Here is an 18,274-nt window from a genome sequence, read left to right on the forward strand (position 1 = left end):
CGGGAGATACCATGTTTTCATCTTTAGATGAGCGTGTAATACTATCCAGTAAGATAAGGTGCTCCTGGCCAGTACCTTACTAACCTCGGGGATTGGAAGGTATGTCAGTAAACATCTATCTAGAATGCGCAGAGATCTCTACGTCACCTAGTGGTATAGATGTTTGTAGGGAGGTTTGGACTCAATGTTAGTAAATTGAACGTTTGTTTTTTTTAACACCATCACCACCACCACCAAAACCAATATCATTACCACAAAAAGCCATGCTAGGTTTTAATACAAATACATTACAAAACAAACACGACAATAAAACCATCTTCCTGGACCTGCTGCCCACACGATACTGACGCGCAATAATATTCATTACCACAATGACCCCCCACTGCATGCATGAATTGAACATGAACACGAACACAGCACAAAGAGAAAAAAAAAATAAATAAATAAAATCCACTACGGTTAACCAAATCAAATTAACAATGCAACTCGGGTGTGATATTTTAAAAATGTATATTTTTTGACATTTAAATTTTTAATTTGCATGCATTTGCAGTTAATTAACATTTTTTAAATTTTATTTTACGCATAATTTGCAGAGCATTCTATGGTAGATATAGAGCGAACTAGCTAAAGGAATTGCGAAATGAAATGTCTGACAGTTGTCAAAAGCATGACGTGGTTTGAAGAAATTCGTCAATCAATGGAGTTGAGTGCTTTTTAGTTAGAAAACATACGAATTTGTGTGCATTTGAATTAGCGGACATTCGAAGTAGCGGAATTCGTATTAACGAATCAACTCTGTATCTCCATTCAAAATTGAGAATTAAAATAATCTTATCCGGAAAACTGATTGCGATCGAATGATTATCCTCCCACTGGATATGTACGTTTTATAACGGGATTAAAATGTATACATCAGTTTGACGGCAATTATTTAACGTTCAATTGATTTTTAATCCGAATACATTTAGATTAGCAAGCATTCAGATTAGTGGATGTTTGGATTTGTGACATTCAGGTTGTAAAATTAGGCATGAATTCTGATATCAATTAAATTTTTAAAAATCACTGCTTTTAACTCTATTAAATTTATTTATTTCCATCTGTCAATTAGTTTTTGGGAGATATAAATCAATTTCATAATATTGAACAAATATTGAATCAATCGAATAATGAGTCAATCCTCTTCCAACAGAAGAAGTCTCCTGGTGTTTTCCAGGAAACATAAATCCACGAGAAAGACAACAATACCTCACCTAGTTTCTCGAAGCCGATTACTGACAGCCGACCCAGGCAACACGTGTAGTTGCGGCATGAAACAAAAGTGTAAGCATTTTTTTATCGCGCTTCCGTCCTAACTCTATTTTGATGATAAAATCACTCTGTGCTGCGAATTTCCAACTGGTCTCTTCCTAGAGGCATGTTATCTTGCCCAGCGGTTTGGGTGTCTTATCGTAGAAACAAAATGTAGCGAAAACACGGTCTCTCCATATGCAGATGTTACTCAACGCTCATTTCGATTTTAGCCTTGCTGGCATATGGTTCACTCACGTTTTCGGGTTGAATTTAAATTTTAGGCATTTTTTAGTTTTTTGGGCATTTTGAAGGTTCTAAATACCACATCGTTCAGAGTTAATCTCTGTGAGCATTATAATAACATTGCAATAAAAGGTAATTATATCAGTAAACATATTATATTGTCTTGTTTTTAACACTTTATCTGAAATTTGTTTATTTTAGGAACTCGTCACAGACAATCTGTCGGTAAAAGATCGTCACAATGGGAACAATGGACTTAATAACAGTGATTTGGTACGTCGCCACCCTGATTGCGCTGATATCGTTCTTCGTCGTCATGGCGTGCGCCGATTCAACCAGATGCTTCTCAACAAAACCACCTGATGAAGAGATACCACCGCCGCCAACTCCGGCACCCTCGTATCGGTTGTTTGCGCCACCGAGCTACGAGTCGGTCATCGCGGCGAAGCAAAACAACATTTTTATTATCTCCGTAAACGCCGGCGAAGGCGGAGAGCAGCGTGGTCACATGACTGAAAATTTAGTGACAAATCTCTCGAGTGTGATAGAAACCAGCGAGGAAACTAACCGACCAGTTAGTCCAACATCCAGTGCACCGGCAGTGTGTCCAAGGTGTTCTCGAAGTTCGCTATCAGTGAATGTGTAAATTAGATAGAAATTACTATAATTAGCTAGATTAGATACTTTTAAATTTGATACTGCTTCAAGCAGAACTGTGATTTTAAGCTGGTGGTCTATTATTCGTAATATTCAGCGATAACTTCTTCGTGAAACAGGTGTATAAATTGGATAGAAAATGATTCAATGATGAATTTACAATTCGCCACCCTAAATGTGAGATATCGCAAATCATACTTAAATGCGGTATATTTTGTGCGCATTGTGATATGAATCGATCCAGTCCGATAATCGGGCTGGATTTACCATCAAATGTGTCAGTGCAATAACGTAATTCTGATAAGAGTTGTGATGCAGACTGAAAAGATAAGAAAACTAGTATTGTGGTTGTTTGACAGAGTTTCCTCAAGCTTCATTCATTCTGGGGAGATAAGAGCAACACACCCTCTGCAAGTTTACGTTGTGAATTTTTGTAAAATTATTTTATTTAGTTAGATAAGCGCTGAAAAATAAATTTATATAATAAACGACAAATTGTTCTTTCTAAATTATGTGCCTTTCGTATTTTCATCTGAATCATCTTATGCGATACAATGGTCAAAATTGTGAAGAATGTTTACAGCAAAGTTCGCGAGCACCTGTAGACAAATCACCAAAAGTGGCGGCCATTATCGTTACGAGTTGGACTCATCACCCGGTTTCGCTTTATCTGACAGACGCTTCTTCATTTGACGTCATCGTAATTTTGATTAGTCGAATCTATCAAGACAACCTGGCCTTGCACACGTCGTGTTTGTTTGTCTACGATATCTATGTCACCGTCTAAAGTAACAATGCCAGAAGATTCGATGTTTGTTGGCAGCGTCAGATCTAATCTTAATTGGGACCAGGTGAAAGTGAATTGTAAATTAAGCACAATGGACTTGTCTGCCAAAAAAAAGAGATACGAAGCGTTGTTTGCGGTAATTTAAATTAAATCTCCCACGATACGTCCACATCTCGTACTTCGAGTGATGGAATACAAACAAAATCATCGCTTATTTTTATCACGCCCCTATCTACTGTTATTTTTCATTTAGTAGGATCTCTCAGGTAAGTGCTAATTAAACGATCACAACACATTTCAACATTCCTAAACAATTAAGGCAGTGAGTTGTTAAGATGTAGTATGTTCATTTGGGAAACAAATGATCAAATTTCTATTTTTAAGTCATGTTAAGTCTTCAAACAACCTCTAAAATAAGGTCTATTGTGTTTAGCAAAAGATTGACACAAAACGAATTAAATTTGAATGGAATAGTAAAATCATCATATTTAAAAAAGAGCCATAATGGGGGAAACAATTCACTGCCCACACTGCTAAATGAATATGGACGGTTGCCAAAATTGTATGGAGACTTGTATGGACGGACTAATAAATTACTTTTTAGGTCATAGAGAAAGTACACACATAGTTTAAAAATTGCAAAAAATAATTGTTGCCTGAAGTCTCACACTTAATGACACTTTATATGACCAAAACATATTTAACATGTTTTTAGGCTTAGTTAAAAAATTAAGCTTGCGGCCTTTTGACAAAAAGTCTCTTCCCTGCCAGCTTGTTCCAAGGGATCCATTGGAAAACGTCCAGTTCTAGAGTTTTTTTTTCTAAAATTCCTATAAACATATGAAGGACAGTAGCTTATAGGACCGTTTAAAAAAACTCTAGAGTTGTAAATTTTCTTCTTTTTATTAATTTCAATAAGGCCGTAGATGGTGTATTTCACTTTTGGGGTAATGACTGTTAACGATGGTTCTGACTTCAGGGTCTACAGATTGTAAATTGAAATGAAAAAATAATCACTATATGTAAAATGCTTCTACGTTGTTTGAAAACCTTTTTTTGATTGAATCATTCTGAATCAAGATTTGAATGTTTTTCTAAAACAAACATAGTCGCCAAATGGTCGATCGGGAATGATGCCGTTCAGAGGGAAAAATGCAAATTATAATTATTATATAATATAACAAGCTAAACCCGAAAAACTTCGCCTTGTATTTTTTCCGTGTCTTGACGTTTTTAGCTAGTTTGCTTATTCAGCCTTCAGTGATCAGAATTTGATTTAACGCCACTTCCCACACAATATGCAGATTTTCCGGAATCGGTTCCAGAGTGACCAAGGTTATTGTTGGAAATATCACGTATGTTTAATTTGTTGGCATCAAAATTCGGATCAATAGTTGCAGAGATATCAATTTAAAATAGAGATCTCCAAGGTTTCTCTCACGCACACCATCATTCTGTGTTAGTATTTGTATTTGAAGTATTGTTTTGGTTTTGAACGATTGTGATTGGCTGAATTCCAAGCAGCTGATTTTGTTTACACTTTTTTTACGCAGACATAGGCAAATCGAGTAGATCAATCAACCAGCTGTTTACCACGTGCTCGTGGTATAACAAAGGACACAGCTGATTTTGACAGACGAATCATTTTACTCGATTTGCCTATGTCTGCGTGTAAATTTTGTTACAAACTAACACACTCTCGCGTGTGGATATCTCTATTGAGTGCTGTTTTGGTGACAACCAAAATACCCTAGGGCTTTTGTTAATTTGATTTGGTAAACCGCGGTGCATTTTCTTGAAATAATTCGAACTGTCAAAAATCCACCAAAGCATCTACCACATTGATCGCACAAAAATCTGTGGTAGAAAAGTATCCACCGGTAGATGCTTTGGTGGATTTTTGACAGTTCGAATTATTTCAAGAAAATCCACCGCGATTAACCAAATCAAATTAACAAAAGCCCTCCTATGTTTCCTAGTTGTTTAAAGACGATTAAACCAGAGGCAGCGGAAACCAACGGGACGACGAGTAGCGGAGGAACAGTGGGGCGCGACCACGAAAAAGAACGGAGAAAACATCTCCTCGAAGCAAAAATGAATGAACTTTTGGTTATATTACGATAATTCAAAAATATACGCGTTTAAAATTTAAATAAACTTTTGTTTTCATTCAATTAAAAATAAGAAAGAAAAAATTGTGCGAACAACAATTTATGTTAATATGATCTCCATGAGCATTGCCATATATTCTGTACACAATTCCATCTATGAATGTCATAAGATAACTCAATGGAAATCTTAATTGACGGCTTTGTCAAATTTCCCCTCCCAGCCACAAGAAAATCTTATGACATCCGAATAAAATCCTGATGTCGAAAGGTCATAAGACGTTCTTATGGATTTTGCCAGTATTTTTGTCTGAGTGTAATCTTCAGTTTCTGAGTAAACAATATCTTATTAAATCGTGAGAGAACAGCATAAAGATAAATTAAATCGTGCATCTAATGTTGCCATATCAGCACTTTAACGTTCAATTACAGCTCATAAAAAGCGTTTTCAACTAAAATCGAGTGATTAATAGCTGAATAGGAAATGAGCTAGCAAGTTTCTATGTATAGTTTTCCAAAAAATTTAAATAGTAAAAACCAGTTAATTGGAAGGAATTAGGAGCGAGGGCTCAATCTGCCAAACAAACGAGAATTTTCCCTAATTGTTGAAGTTTTTGAAAAAAAAATTAGACGTGAATAATCCTAAGCACTTTTTGGATAAAAAAAAATACAGAAAAAGAAATAAAGGTATATTCGACATTAACTGGAAAAGATTGATTTTTCTTTTTGAAAAAAAAATGCTCGTAACCTTTTCACATTTTGCACATTTTTGACGGCAACATAACTGTAGATTTGCCTTAAGCATTTGAATATGGAATATATTTTTTCCTGTTCACTAAAATTTAACTAAAGTTAAAAAAATGTCAAATTGATTTAAAATAAATTCCATTATCCGTGTAACCTTCCAATTTTGATGAAATGTTTCAGCACATAAACAATTCGAAAGATTCCGAAGGGCGACACGAACTGTCACATTCACGTGCACGTGCATGCGCTGAAATTAAACTCCGATCGTTTGTTTACGACCGGTTTAGCTCGTTTGTTTTTTTGAAAATAGTGCAAATTTCGAGAAAAATCCTAAAATTTGTGAATAAAAACTAAGATTAGTCCATCAAAATGTTTCAAAATTCCGCCAAACTCATCTCCCGGATATGTAGTCCCCTAATTCAAACCAGCATCCGACATTACCGTGAGTATTTCCAACTTATGTAACATTCGGCAAACTTCAAACATTTTCATCATCCTCCACAAAAAAATAAAACCGAATGGACTTCACCATACTAATTCTAACCGGTCACCCCCGAACAGCGGCCCCGGTAAAGCGCTTCTACCGCAAAACCGGCATCATCTCCAGCAACGGGCGGTACGAAATTACGCTGGACCAGCGCAAGCTCAAGACGCCGAAGGGAGCGCCGTTCTACGTCGAGAGCGAACCGCTGGCCGTGGCCGTCGCCACCGAGTGGGACGCCCAGAAGGAGACGATCGACCGGTCCAGCATGCATCTGGTGAGGAGGACGAAGGGTTGAACTTGATAATTTTATGATTTTATAATTTGTTTCGTTTTCGTTTTAGGCGGCCCTCAGCAGTACGGTTCTGGACAATCCGAGCGGGTTGAAGAAAATGGACATTGTTAATTATCTTGTAAATTACATCAGCACAGACGCGATCCTGTACCATTCGAGTGTGAGTTGCAACAGGAACATAACTTAGTTTTAAATAATAATAATGAAAATTCCAGCACGAACAACGCCTGAAAGAACTTCAACTGGCCGAGTGGAGTCCGATCGTCGACTGGTTCAACAAGCGGTACGACGTGGAACTGAAGGCCACCGATGGGCTGGAAGTGCCCAGCTTCCCCCCGGGCACGGCCATGAACATCAGCCGCTATCTGTCCTCCTACAACGAGGCTGCCCTGAACGGATTTATGTTTGCCGTGGACACGATCAAGTCGGTCGTGCTGACCTGCGCCTGCATGGATCGGTTCATAAGTGTGGAAAAGGCGGTGCTGCTGGCCCGGCTTGAGGAGGAGTACCAGCTGGGTCACTGGGGAAGGGTAGAGTGGGCGCACGATATGCAGCAGTTGGAATCGCAGGCGCGACTTTCGGCCGCGGTCATGTTTGTGTACTTTAACTCGAGTAATGCGTTTGTGAAGCAGAAGATTGCCGGCGGAGAGATTTAGACGGAATAAAGTTTATTGTGCAAAATCAAAAAGGATGTTTAACTATTTTTAAATGCTTCAACTGAAAAAAATGCTTGGACCCTTTTTTAAGAAACTTTAAGGACAGTTTTGTAAAAAAAAAAAACCGAAAAAGATTAAGAGTATTTAGATACAATGGCGTCACAGAACTCAAATTTGACGTTAAAAGTAAGAAAATAAAAAAAGGAAAGAATAATTAAAATTCAAATCATGTCAATTTCTAGAATTTGAATTTACAAACAAATCTTTATTTTTAAATTATTATATCCTTCAATTCTAAAATTCAAATAATCCTCTTTCTCTCTCTCTCTCTCTCTCTCTCTCTCTCTCTCTCTCTCTCCCTCTCTCTCACCCTCTCTCTCGTTTCGGTGACCCATTTCTACGCTAGCTAGCCGAGCTCAAGGTACCTCACCTTTTATCGACAAGCCCCGCCCTGAAGAACGTTTACATCATTTGGTTTCAAACGTTATTGAGAACTTTCAAACTCCTGTTAAATAGGGGGATGGCGTCGCTTTTTTTTGTCCACGTTTTCCACTTTTCTTCATCTAAACCAACTACTTTATTGACTTCAATTTGCTGGGCGAGATAGGACGCCGTATGTTTTTAGACGATGACTCAGCACTTTTCCGATTTTGCACACTTGAAAGAAACTAGATGGCAGCTCGATGTAACGCCACGTCCCTATGGACAATGACCCAGCGCCTATTTAGTTAGTAGTAACAGTATTCTTAATTCCAGCCATTGCTCACCAAGCCGTGGTGGCGTAGTGGTAAGCAATTTTGCTTACCAATTCCAAAGGACGGGGGATCGAACCCCGAATCGAGCGACTTTGATTTTTCGTTCATGTTCAGATTTTGGGAGCAGATGGGAATCGAACCCAGAACCATTCCGCTTACACGGCAAACACCGTAACCAATCAGCCACGGCCACTCCTTTCTTAAATTCAAAAAATGTACAATTATAAAATATCAAGAATTGTATTTTTCCAATCCTTTAAATTTAAATTCATAAATTCTTAAATTCTTAAATTCTTAAATTCTTAAATTCTTCAATTCCTAAATTCTTAAATTCTTAAATTCTTAAATTCTTAAATTCTTAAATTCTTAAATTCTTAAATTCTTAAATTCTTAAATTCTTAAATTCTTAAATTCTTAAATTCTTAAATTCTTAAATTCTTAAATTCTTAAATTCTTAAATTCTTAAATTCTTAAATTCTTAAATTCTTAAATTCTTAAATTCTTAAATTCTTAAATTCTTAAATTCTTAAATTCTTAAATTCTTAAATTCTTAAATTCTTAAATTCTTAAATTCTTAAATTCTTAAATTCTTAAATTCTTAAATTCTTAAATTCTTAAATTCTTAAATTCTTAAATTCTTAAATTCTTAAATTCTTAAATTCTTAAATTCTTAAATTCTTAAATTCTTAAATTCTTAAATTCTTAAATTCTTAAATTCTTAAATTCTTTAATTCTTAAATTCTTAATTTCTTCAATTCTTAAATTCCTCAATTCTTGAATTCTTAAATTCTTAAATTCCTAAATTCCTAAATTCCTAAATTCCTAAATTCTTAAATTTCTTAAATTCTTAAATTCTTAAATTCTCAAATTCTTAAATTCTTAAATTCTTAAATTCCTAAATTCTTAAATTCTTAAATTCTTAAATTCTTAAATTCTTAAATTCTTAAATTCTTAAATTCTTAAATTCTTAAATTCTTAAATTCTTAAATTCTTAAATTCTTAAATTCTTAAATTCTTAAATTCTTAAATTCTTAAATTCTTAAATTCTTAAATTCTTAAATTCTTAAATTCTTAAATTCTTAAATTCTTAAATTCTTAAATTCTTAAATTCTTAAATTCTTAAATTCTTAAATTCTTAAATTCTTAAATTCTTAAATTCTTAAATTCTTAAATTCTTAAATTCTTAAATTCTTAAATTCTTAAATTCTTAAATTCTTAAATTCTTAAATTCTTAAATTCTTAAATTCTTAAATTCTTAAATTCTTAAATTCTTAAATTCTTAAATTCTTAAATTCTTAAATTCTTAAATTCTTAAATTCTTAAATTCTTAAATTCTTAAATTCTTAAATTCTTAAATTCTTAAATTCTTAAATTCTTAAATTCTTAAATTCTTAAATTCTTAAATTCTTAAATTCTTAAATTCTTAAATTCTTAAATTCTTAAATTCCTAAATTCCTAAATTCTTAAATTCTTAAATTCTTAATTTCTTCAATTCTTAAATTCCTCAATTCTTGAATTCTTAAATTCTTAAATTCCTAAATTCCTAAATTCCTAAATTCCTAAATTCCTAAATTCTTAAATTCCTAAATTCTTAAATTTCTTAAATTCTTAAATTCTTAAATTCTTAAATTCTCAAATTCTTAAATTCTTAAATTCTTAAATTCTTAAATTCTTAAATTCTTAAATTCTTAAATTCTTAAATTCTTAAATTCTTAAATTCTTAAATTCTTAAATTCTTAAATTCTTAAATTCTTAAATTCTTAAATTCTTAAATTCTTAAATTCTTAAATTCTTAAATTCTTAAATTCTTAAATTCTTAAATTCTTAAATTCTTAAATTCTTAAATTCTTAAATTCTTAAATTCTTAAATTCTTAAATTCTTAAATTCTTAAATTCTTAAATTCTTAAATTCTTAAATTCTTAAATTCTTAAATTCTTAAATTCTTAAATTCTTAAATTCTTAAATTCTTAAATTCTTAAATTCTTAAATTCTTAAATTCTTAAATTCTTAAATTCTTAAATTCTTAAATTCTTAAATTCTTAAATTCTTAAATTCTTAAATTCTTAAATTCTTAAATTCTTAAATTCTTAAATTCTTAAATTCTTAAATTCTTAAATTCTTAAATTCTTAAATTCTTAAATTCTTAAATTCTTAAATTCTTAAATTCTTAAATTCTTAAATTCTTAAATTCTTAAATTCTTAAATTCTTAAATTCTTAAATTCTTAAATTCTTAAATTCTTAAATTCTTAAATTCTTAAATTCCTAAATTCTTAAATTCTTAAATTCTTGAACTTTTAAATTCTTAAATTTTCAGAGTTTCAAAGTCTTCATTTAGAATTTTAGAATTTCTATTTCTTAAATTCTAGAATTTTTTTTTTTTTCAATTTTTAAATTTTGGAGTTTTGGGTTTTTAACTTCAAAATTTCAGATTTTCAAAACCTGCGAAATTTTTACTTGGGATTTATGAAATCTTGAATTTATAAATAATTTAATACATAAAATAGCAGGCCAAGGGTGCATGATACTGATGATACTCGTCGGTTGACACCCAGGCGAGGAACATCCCTTGCAAGTGTCCTATTTTCTTACCTCCACGTTGGCTTGGTTTAGTCATCATGATGACAAGGTGTAACCTAGCTGGTGGCCTGTGGAAACGACTCGTAAACCTTTGACCAGCGAGGGTCAGAGTAGAGACGGCTAGAAGAAAGGGGCGCGTCAATGTGGGAAAGGGAAGTAATTTGTGATTGTAGACGGTATTGTTTTGATTCGCAGTATGTTGAGTCAACTGCTGTGGATGTACCTGAGCATCGCAGAACGGGGTTTTTCTTCTTTCCATTTCAGCTAACAGCTATCTTCTGTTTATTTTGTTTCACTGATTTTCTAAAACGGCTTCTGTTAACTATCCTCCATTTGATTTAGATTTTACTTATTTGATTCGCCTATTTCTCAACGCTTTTTTACTCTGTTTTACCAATTGATGCTGCTGTAACAAACTGTCTTCTTTCCCTTAATTTGGCAGCGATGTCAATTTTGTGCCTTTCTTTATTTATCTATTTGAATAATTTCTCATCTTCCCTGTAAGTTGCCCTCAATACAATCTAAGCTTGTTTGTTACCTCTATTTATTAACTATTGTTAATTTCTTTATCTACTTCATAAATTACTATCTTTCTTTTACTATTGATTCTTTACATAGTATATTTCCTTCGCTGTCCATTGTTTTGAAACTTCACCTTTTTCTTAAGCAAGTGAGGTTCGAGCCCTTACTCAATTTATGGAATGATTAAAGATTAACACAAATATTACTATTGTACTTTTGGTAAACTTTTATAACATGCTTAGGACCAAAAATTGTAACAAAACACCGCGACAAAAGAAATAGCAACAGATAAACACGACTCAACACTATGAAAGATTTCAGGAGAAAACAAAACACAGTTAAATAACAACTAGTTTTTGAATCCAAACTTAAAATAAAACAGTTTTTGCTTTAATGAAAATTGATAGGCACACTATAAATGGTTAGGCGCTTATACTTACATCAAACCCAACATAATGTACCACCTCCGGCCGAGTTAAAATGCGTAACCGGAAAAGAAGGTGTGCATGCCTGGCACGAACACTCAAAGCGTGTTCTAGCGTGTTGCTCGTACTGACTCAGAGCAAGGGTGAGATGCAGGTGTAAGGGCAGTGCGTGTTCGTCGGGAACCTGGTGCTTAAGATCGGTCAAGGCCCGTTCTTACACTGAAAATTGCGAATTGCGAATTTAATACATAAAATACAATTGAATTCAGCATATGTGTAAGTTCTAAGTGTAAATATGGGTATCCGGCACCGTCGTGCCGTACTCTCGAACACTTAGGATTCCAGGGCGGTGAAGTCCTTGTCCTTGTCCTTGGAAGACACTAGTGGTTGGTACTAGCAATGGTGGCCAATAGCTATAAAATCAACTTGAAAAAAATCTTCATTTCGACCAAAAAACTAAATCGCCCTTTTAATTTCAAGATTCTGCATTTTGATTTTCGGCCGTATGAGGCTATTCTAGATTTTCAATATTACAAAATACAATACAAAATTATTTAAACGTTTTGCAGTTTTGTAGTCGCATTCAAAAAGGATTTTTTTTTTTATTTTTACATCAAAACATATTGCAAACAAGCACCACGCAAAGAAGCGTCAAACGCCACTTTCCGTTTCTGTAACTTTTCAGCTGCATTTTCGTGACCTTTTTCTCCCGAGCTCCGTATCAGTCTTAAATACCAAACATGTTACAAGATAGGGCAAGTTTGGTGTGTCGACCTTGCAATCAACAATCAATAGTTTTTTTTTCTATACAAATTTCTATATCAGAAATGGCTTTCTCTACACATTTCCCAGAATCTACGCCAGTCAACTCTCTTGAAACATGAATATATTTTCAAAAACTACCATTCACTCACCCCACCGCTCCTCATCAGCTCGCCTGCGCCTTCTTCCGCCGTTCCTTCGCCTCGAGCCACTCCTTCACAAACAGGTCGTACTGCCGTTGGCTTTTGCACACCACAATCAGCGAGCGCGGCCGGCAGCCCAACTCCTCCAGGTGTGCCATACGCTTCTTGGTCGTTTGCAGGCTGTGCATGAGGATCCGCGGATTGAGCGCGATATCGTGCGGCGAATAGCCCATCTCTTCGAGCAGGAAGTCGATCACTTTTTTGACCTTGGTGATGCGGACGTTCCGCACGGAGGGGGTTTTGAGGAAGATCGAGTTGGTGACGTCCCGGTCGAAGCCGAGCCGGCGGCCAAAGTACTCAACGATGGTTTCGTTTTCGCCGAGGAGGGCGCCGTTTTCCTTGGTGATTTGGAGGGACTTTTCGAGGACGGTGTCCGGGCAGCGGACCATCCAGGGCATGAGCTTCTTGCCGCGCACTTCGCGGGCTCGGGCGATTCGCTCGGCTACGACGGCGGGGGAGTACTTGAAGGCCCACAGGTCGGCGAGGACGTCGTCGCGGTCCATGTGGGCGATGAACTGGTCGAGGTTTTGCATGAAGCTTTCCTTTGGGACGCGGAACATGAACATGCGGCGGGAGAATTGGGCGGCCACTTTGGCGGGTTCGATGCCGGCTCGGTCTGCGAAGTGGTAGATTCGGTTGGTTCCGTTGGGGAGCTCTTCGTTGTTCATGGTGCGGACGATTTTGGCCACTTGGAACGGTTTTAGTGCGCAGAGTGGGATAAGATCGTTTAGGTCGCGCAGACCGACGAGCTTCTCGAGGGTTGCCACTTTGCTCGCAAGTTCTTCTTTCTTGGCCGCCAGCGTGGGCGCGTTTTGCAGGATCGTGTCCTTCCGGATGTCCTTTTGCCACAGAAGTTCGATGTTGTCCAACAGAGGAGGGGCTCCTTTGGCGGCGTCAAACACGTTTTTTGCTTCTTCTTCCGTGCAATCCAGCACCCCCTCGATCCGCTTAAGAACGTGGTTCTCGAACCACAGCTCCGTGAGGGCATCTTTAAAGCTAGGATCGGAACCCTTTTCAAGCACCTTTTCGAACGTCTGCTCCAGGGCAATGTTCGGAACTCGAATCATCCACGGTTTGACCTTCTGCAGGGGGGAGTTCTTCAGCATTTGCAATCGCTCAACGATCGATGAGCTGGCATAGGCCAAAATGGACAAATGCTTCACCACATCCAGCGGTTCCAGGTGGCGCAAACAATAGTTCAAATTTTGCTGGAACTTCTCCAGCGCCACCTTGTACACCCGGATGCTGGTTGCCAGATAGCGCGCAATGGTCTCAATTTCCACCCCCGTTTTGGCCCGAAGATAATACAACCGATTCCCATGCTCGATGTTCTCCTTCTGGGAAATTGCAACCACGTTCTGAAGCACGCTCTGCTGCAGGTTCAAAAACGGCGCCACATGATTGATGTCCTCCAGAGCGTTCAAACCCTGCACAATCTGCAACCGAGCCAGCAAGTCATCTGCAAAAGAAGCAAAAAATCTGAAAAATTCTTCCCAAACCTCCTTCAAACCATAACTTTACCAGTCCCAATCGACAGCAGCTTCGGAAAGCCAAGTATCACCCGCTCGCTAACCCCCCGCTCCAGCAGCAGCGCAACATTGTCCGTAATCGCCTTCGGCGGAATGTTCCGCAGCGTCTTCCGGTTCACCTTGTAGATCCGCTCCAAATCCTCCGCACTGCACGGCATCAACCCGTTGATCCGCTCCAGCAGTTCCTCCTTGCGCCACAAGGCCGTCGCCGACTGGACGGCCGTCGCGTCTATTACAGTCTCACCCGGCAGGTGCAGATCGTCGCCGCGGTTCGCCCGCACCGGTCCCGTCCAGAGCCGATGACGCAAGCCACATGACGCGACGCGACCGAGCGAAAGACCCGACAGCAGCCGGCACAGGCCGGAGCTGGTTTGGACTAGTTTGTACATTGGCGGAAGCGAATTGGGATCACTTAATTGAGCATTTTTTTGGGAAAACACGTCGGAATTACGAGAGGAATCTGTAGAATCGATTTGAAAAAAAAACTCGCGTGAGCCGCGCGCGGGGTTGAAATTCGAATTTTGTCTTTCAAACTCAAATCGTAAATAAACCCTTTGGGAATGTAGCGAAAGGGGTACTTGGGGTAAAATGGGTATATTGGATTTGGTTAGGGTTTACCCAAATTTGGTTTCGTTCTAGTCACTTTTGAAAGGGTATCGTAAAATTAAAAGTAACAACTTGTACGTTGCTGATTGGACAGCTCATTTGATGTAATACATGACGCAATGGAGCACCGGATTCTATTTTGAGGTGACATATATCAGCCACCGTCTTAGCTTTTCGACAGCAATGGCACCGCTTCCGGCAGCAGTAGCAGCAGCGGCTTCCTTCTAAGCGTCAGAACCCTTTTTAGCCAGTTCGGTCTTGAGGGCAGCGGCCAGATATTTTATGCCTCCTTCAGCAGCTTTCCTGCTTTCTTGATCATGCCGTACAATTTCTCCAGGTAATCGTGGTTGAGGAAGACACGTCAGTCGAGCTGCACTCATGCGGTTGCCCATCTTTCCCGTCCGGTTTAGGTGGTCCTCCATGCTCAGCAGCACCAGTGGGTGCGGGTTTCTGACAGCATCCTGTTCCGGGTTGGCTACCTCGGTCAGTTGTAGCAGATTCAGGCAGGATTTGGCCTCAAGCTTTTGCGGATTTGATTTGATTTAAAAAGCATGTTTATTTTTTCTCGCAGTTTGACATGCTAACACGCAAAAATTAAATTAACATTAATTTTAGAAAACGCGGAATCATTCCACCATCATTCTGGAATAAACGGAATGATTCGATTACAAATATTCGATGTGTCAACCGCCTTGGACTGTAAGCGGTTGTGGTGGCCCTGGTTGGGTAGTTGAAGGTAAATTGGGTCCTAAAATGAAGCCTTAAATTTGTGATTTTATTGTTCACAACGATAAAGCTTATTTTTCTGAGTACAATGACCCGTTGTGCGACTGCAAAGGATTTGAAATGGATTTTTAAATTAATTTTGAAAAATTAACTTCTTGACAGCTCTTGCCAAGTAGAGTACCTGGTGCTTATTAGAGATCAGCCGTCTCAAACCAAAAGTATCAATCGAAGCAAGAGAACTGTCAAATAAAAGTACCAATCAAGCAAAAGACAAAGGATCCGTTTGACAGTTCTCGTGCTTCGATTGGTACTTTTGGTCTGAGATACCGTTTTATTCGCTAATTTCGTAAAAAAAAATCAAAATTTTCAAATTCTACATGATGATTTAAGGCTAGTATGGAGATCGGAAGGAAAGGGGTCAAGAAACAGCTTTACGAACAGCAGAACAAAGGAGAGGGGCGATTTCTTGGGGCTTTTCTTCACCCTCTCTGACTTGCTTGCGCTGCCGCTGCTGCCCACTTGATTTTTATCTTGACCGGTTCCTTCCGAAGTGCGTATACCGCTTTAACAAAATATGACGTAGTTCTTCAGACCTATTACACTCAAGCCCCGATGGTTTGACACCAACTGTTGTCAAATTATTATTTATTATTATTATTTTAAAAAACTTCTGCAAAACTTTTTATGTTGATAAACAAACGACGCCATATTGCCAATGTTGTTCGGTAGCGTTTGTCAGCTCGTCACTGGGGCCCTTATACCAACAAACTGAAACTAGGAAAATATTATAAAAAGTGCAAAACAAGGTGCAAAAACCAAATTTAATTTGCCTTTTTATGTCATATTTCGACGGTAACATTTCAAAAGGCATCATGTACATTTTGACACTTTCTGGGTTATTGCATATTCTAAAAGTACTCCTAATAAGCTTCCTCTCCACCAAAAATGAGCAAAAGTTACTTCAGTTAAGTCTGTTTAATCATGATTTTAAATAAAGTAACATAAACAAAATCTCTGCCATCAGCAGTCCCTGTATATATAGCCCTGTCAACCTGTCAAACAAAAGACTACATAAACTGTAACGAGGCTGCTGAAGGTCACAACAACAACGATCTTTTCGAGGTCAAGGGTTCGGAGATCAACACCACTACCGATGAAGATCATGCAACGCCGGGGCTGGTCTTCGTGGGACGTGTGAAGACTCGTCAGTCTAAGCCGAGAGCTAAGAAGAAAGCCCACGGCAAGCGTGGAAAACGTTGAATTTATACTGTTGTTCGATTTGCTAAATAAATAAATTTAAATAAGTAACTTTTTCGTGTTACAACTTGGGGGCTCAACCGGGATAGATCCCAGCTACAACAACATGAGCTACAGCAGATTCAAACCGTGGTTTTGCAAGCCGTGCGCACCTAAATTCAACGGCAACATCTTCAACTACCCGGCGGTGGAATTCATTCAGGACTTCGAAGACTACATCGAATTGGTGCAGTTCAACTTCCGTGTAAATCAGTGGACTAAGCGAAGTGTGTTCTTATCCTGCCTTGAACACGATGCGAAAATTTGGGCAAAAGTTTTCGGGAACAAATATCGGACCTACGAGGACGTAAAATTGGCCTTCTTGCGGAGGTTCTGGGGCGACGATGTGCAGCGACACGTGATGGAAGAGTTTCTGTACGGAACGTATCGACAGAAGGGCCAATGGTCGAAAATGGCCCTGTACTTCATCGGGATGCTGCGCCGAATGTCATTTGTGATACCATCACTAGCTGACTTATCATTTCTGGACACTATTGGGTACCATTATCCACACCACATCCAGCAGCAATTAATTAAACAGCAATCAAACGAAGATGCTTACTTGTATTTGCTGGAGGTCGACCGATCGCTGAACAAGGCCACGCAGATCTTCAAAATACGACGACAGATGCAGCAACTGTCTTACTCTGCTGGTCGTCATTTGCCAGAATATTGCAAGAACAGTGACTACAAATACCATGAAGCCTCTACAAATATTAGGAACGAAGGAACAAGACACGATTCGCCTGATCGAGATACCATAACTACTGTTGGACCCGACCTCGGACCCGACAGCGATGATGTGTTGAATACAACTGCTATCACTCCAGAGTCGCTTGGCAGTTCTAGCGGGGGAGATGTAACGAGGCTGCTGAAGGTCACAACAACAACGATCTTTTCGAGGTCAAGGGTTCGGAGATCAACACCACTACCGATGAAGATCATGCAACGCCGGGGCTGGTCTTCGTGGGACGTGTGAAGACTCGTCAGTCTAAGCCGAGAGCTAAGAAGAAAGCCCACGGCAAGCGTGGAAAACGTTGAATTTATACTGTTGTTCGATTTGCTAAATAAATAAATTTAAATAAGTAACTTTTTCGTGTTACAAAACCTCGTGACGAAAAAAAAGCATCATGAACAAAGCGCCATGTACATTCGGCGAAGAAAAACGAATCATAACAAAGCGTCCCCCTCAATGACAGCAGGGTGACATAGACGTTGGTGATTTCAAAAGAAATTATGTTTGTTTTTCTTAAATAAAACGACGGAAATAATGTTTTATTAAATTTGGATGTTCAAGTATCAATGAAAGCAAGGTTTTTCATCGTTTGTTATCATTAGAACATCTTATTTTGCTTTTATATTGTTGGATTATCGAATAAGTAGAAACTGTAGTACGCAACCAACAAATTAAAAGTTTATTTTCAGAAATACAAAACGTGTGCGTCTACTTGCTAGGGTCGAACAATAATGATTTCTCCACTCGAACTTCCGGCGCGGTTGACGTCTATCGAGCTGACAGATGTCAGCGGATGAGTCGCCGCGTCGTAATAGGGACGTTCTCCCAACACCTCCCCCTCAATAAAGCTGGTACGGTTCATACC

At 37.9% G+C, this 18,274-nt stretch overlaps 3 protein-coding genes across 3 annotated transcripts; 2 read left to right on the plus strand and 1 right to left on the minus strand.

Annotated features, from left to right (window-relative positions):
• Positions 1-1,403: 1,403 nt before the first annotated feature.
• LOC128092863 (uncharacterized) lies at positions 1,404-2,691 on the plus strand. Its single transcript, XM_052707853.1, has 2 exons — positions 1,404-1,671; positions 1,741-2,691. Exon 2 carries the CDS (start codon positions 1,781-1,783, stop codon positions 2,183-2,185), a length of 405 nt encoding a protein of 134 aa, XP_052563813.1. The 5' UTR covers positions 1,404-1,671; positions 1,741-1,780; the 3' UTR covers positions 2,186-2,691.
• A 3,381-nt stretch (positions 2,692-6,072) lies between these two features.
• Positions 6,073-7,307, plus strand: LOC120413547 (ATP synthase mitochondrial F1 complex assembly factor 2). The gene is made up of 4 exons (XM_039574427.2): positions 6,073-6,280; positions 6,400-6,596; positions 6,664-6,774; positions 6,830-7,307. The coding sequence occupies exons 1-4, from the start codon at positions 6,208-6,210 to the stop codon at positions 7,268-7,270; spliced, it is 822 nt and encodes a 273-aa protein (XP_039430361.1). The 5' UTR covers positions 6,073-6,207; the 3' UTR covers positions 7,271-7,307.
• A 5,113-nt stretch (positions 7,308-12,420) lies between these two features.
• On the minus strand, positions 12,421-14,534 carry LOC120413560 (uncharacterized). Its single transcript, XM_039574439.2, has 2 exons — positions 14,038-14,534; positions 12,421-13,975 (listed from the first exon to the last, which is right to left on the minus strand). Exons 1-2 carry the CDS (start codon positions 14,432-14,434, stop codon positions 12,480-12,482), a joined length of 1,893 nt encoding a protein of 630 aa, XP_039430373.1. The 5' UTR covers positions 14,435-14,534; the 3' UTR covers positions 12,421-12,479.
• Positions 14,535-18,274: the final 3,740 nt, after the last annotated feature.

This window comes from Culex pipiens, chromosome 2 (genome assembly GCF_016801865.2).
Source record: "Culex pipiens pallens isolate TS chromosome 2, TS_CPP_V2, whole genome shotgun sequence".
In the NCBI taxonomy this organism is placed as follows: domain Eukaryota; kingdom Metazoa; phylum Arthropoda; class Insecta; order Diptera; family Culicidae; genus Culex; species Culex pipiens.

Bases quoted from the DNA above. Each gene is read 5' to 3' on its own strand.
- LOC128092863 (XM_052707853.1), top strand. From the start codon at position 1,781: ATGGGAACAATGGACTTAATAACAGTGATTTGGTACGTCGCCACCCTG.
- LOC120413547 (XM_039574427.2), top strand. From the start codon at position 6,208: ATGTTTCAAAATTCCGCCAAACTCATCTCCCGGATATGTAGTCCCCTA. The intron at 6,281-6,399 runs GTGAGTATTTCC...ACCCCCGAACAG, and splicing joins AACCAGCATCCGACATTACC to CGGCCCCGGTAAAGCGCTTC. The intron at 6,597-6,663 runs GTGAGGAGGACG...TTTTCGTTTTAG, and splicing joins ACCGGTCCAGCATGCATCTG to GCGGCCCTCAGCAGTACGGT.
- LOC120413560 (XM_039574439.2), bottom strand. From the start codon at position 14,434: ATGTACAAACTAGTCCAAACCAGCTCCGGCCTGTGCCGGCTGCTGTCG. The intron at 13,976-14,037 runs GTAAAGTTATGG...CTTCTTTTGCAG, and splicing joins GCTGCTGTCGATTGGGACTG to ATGACTTGCTGGCTCGGTTG.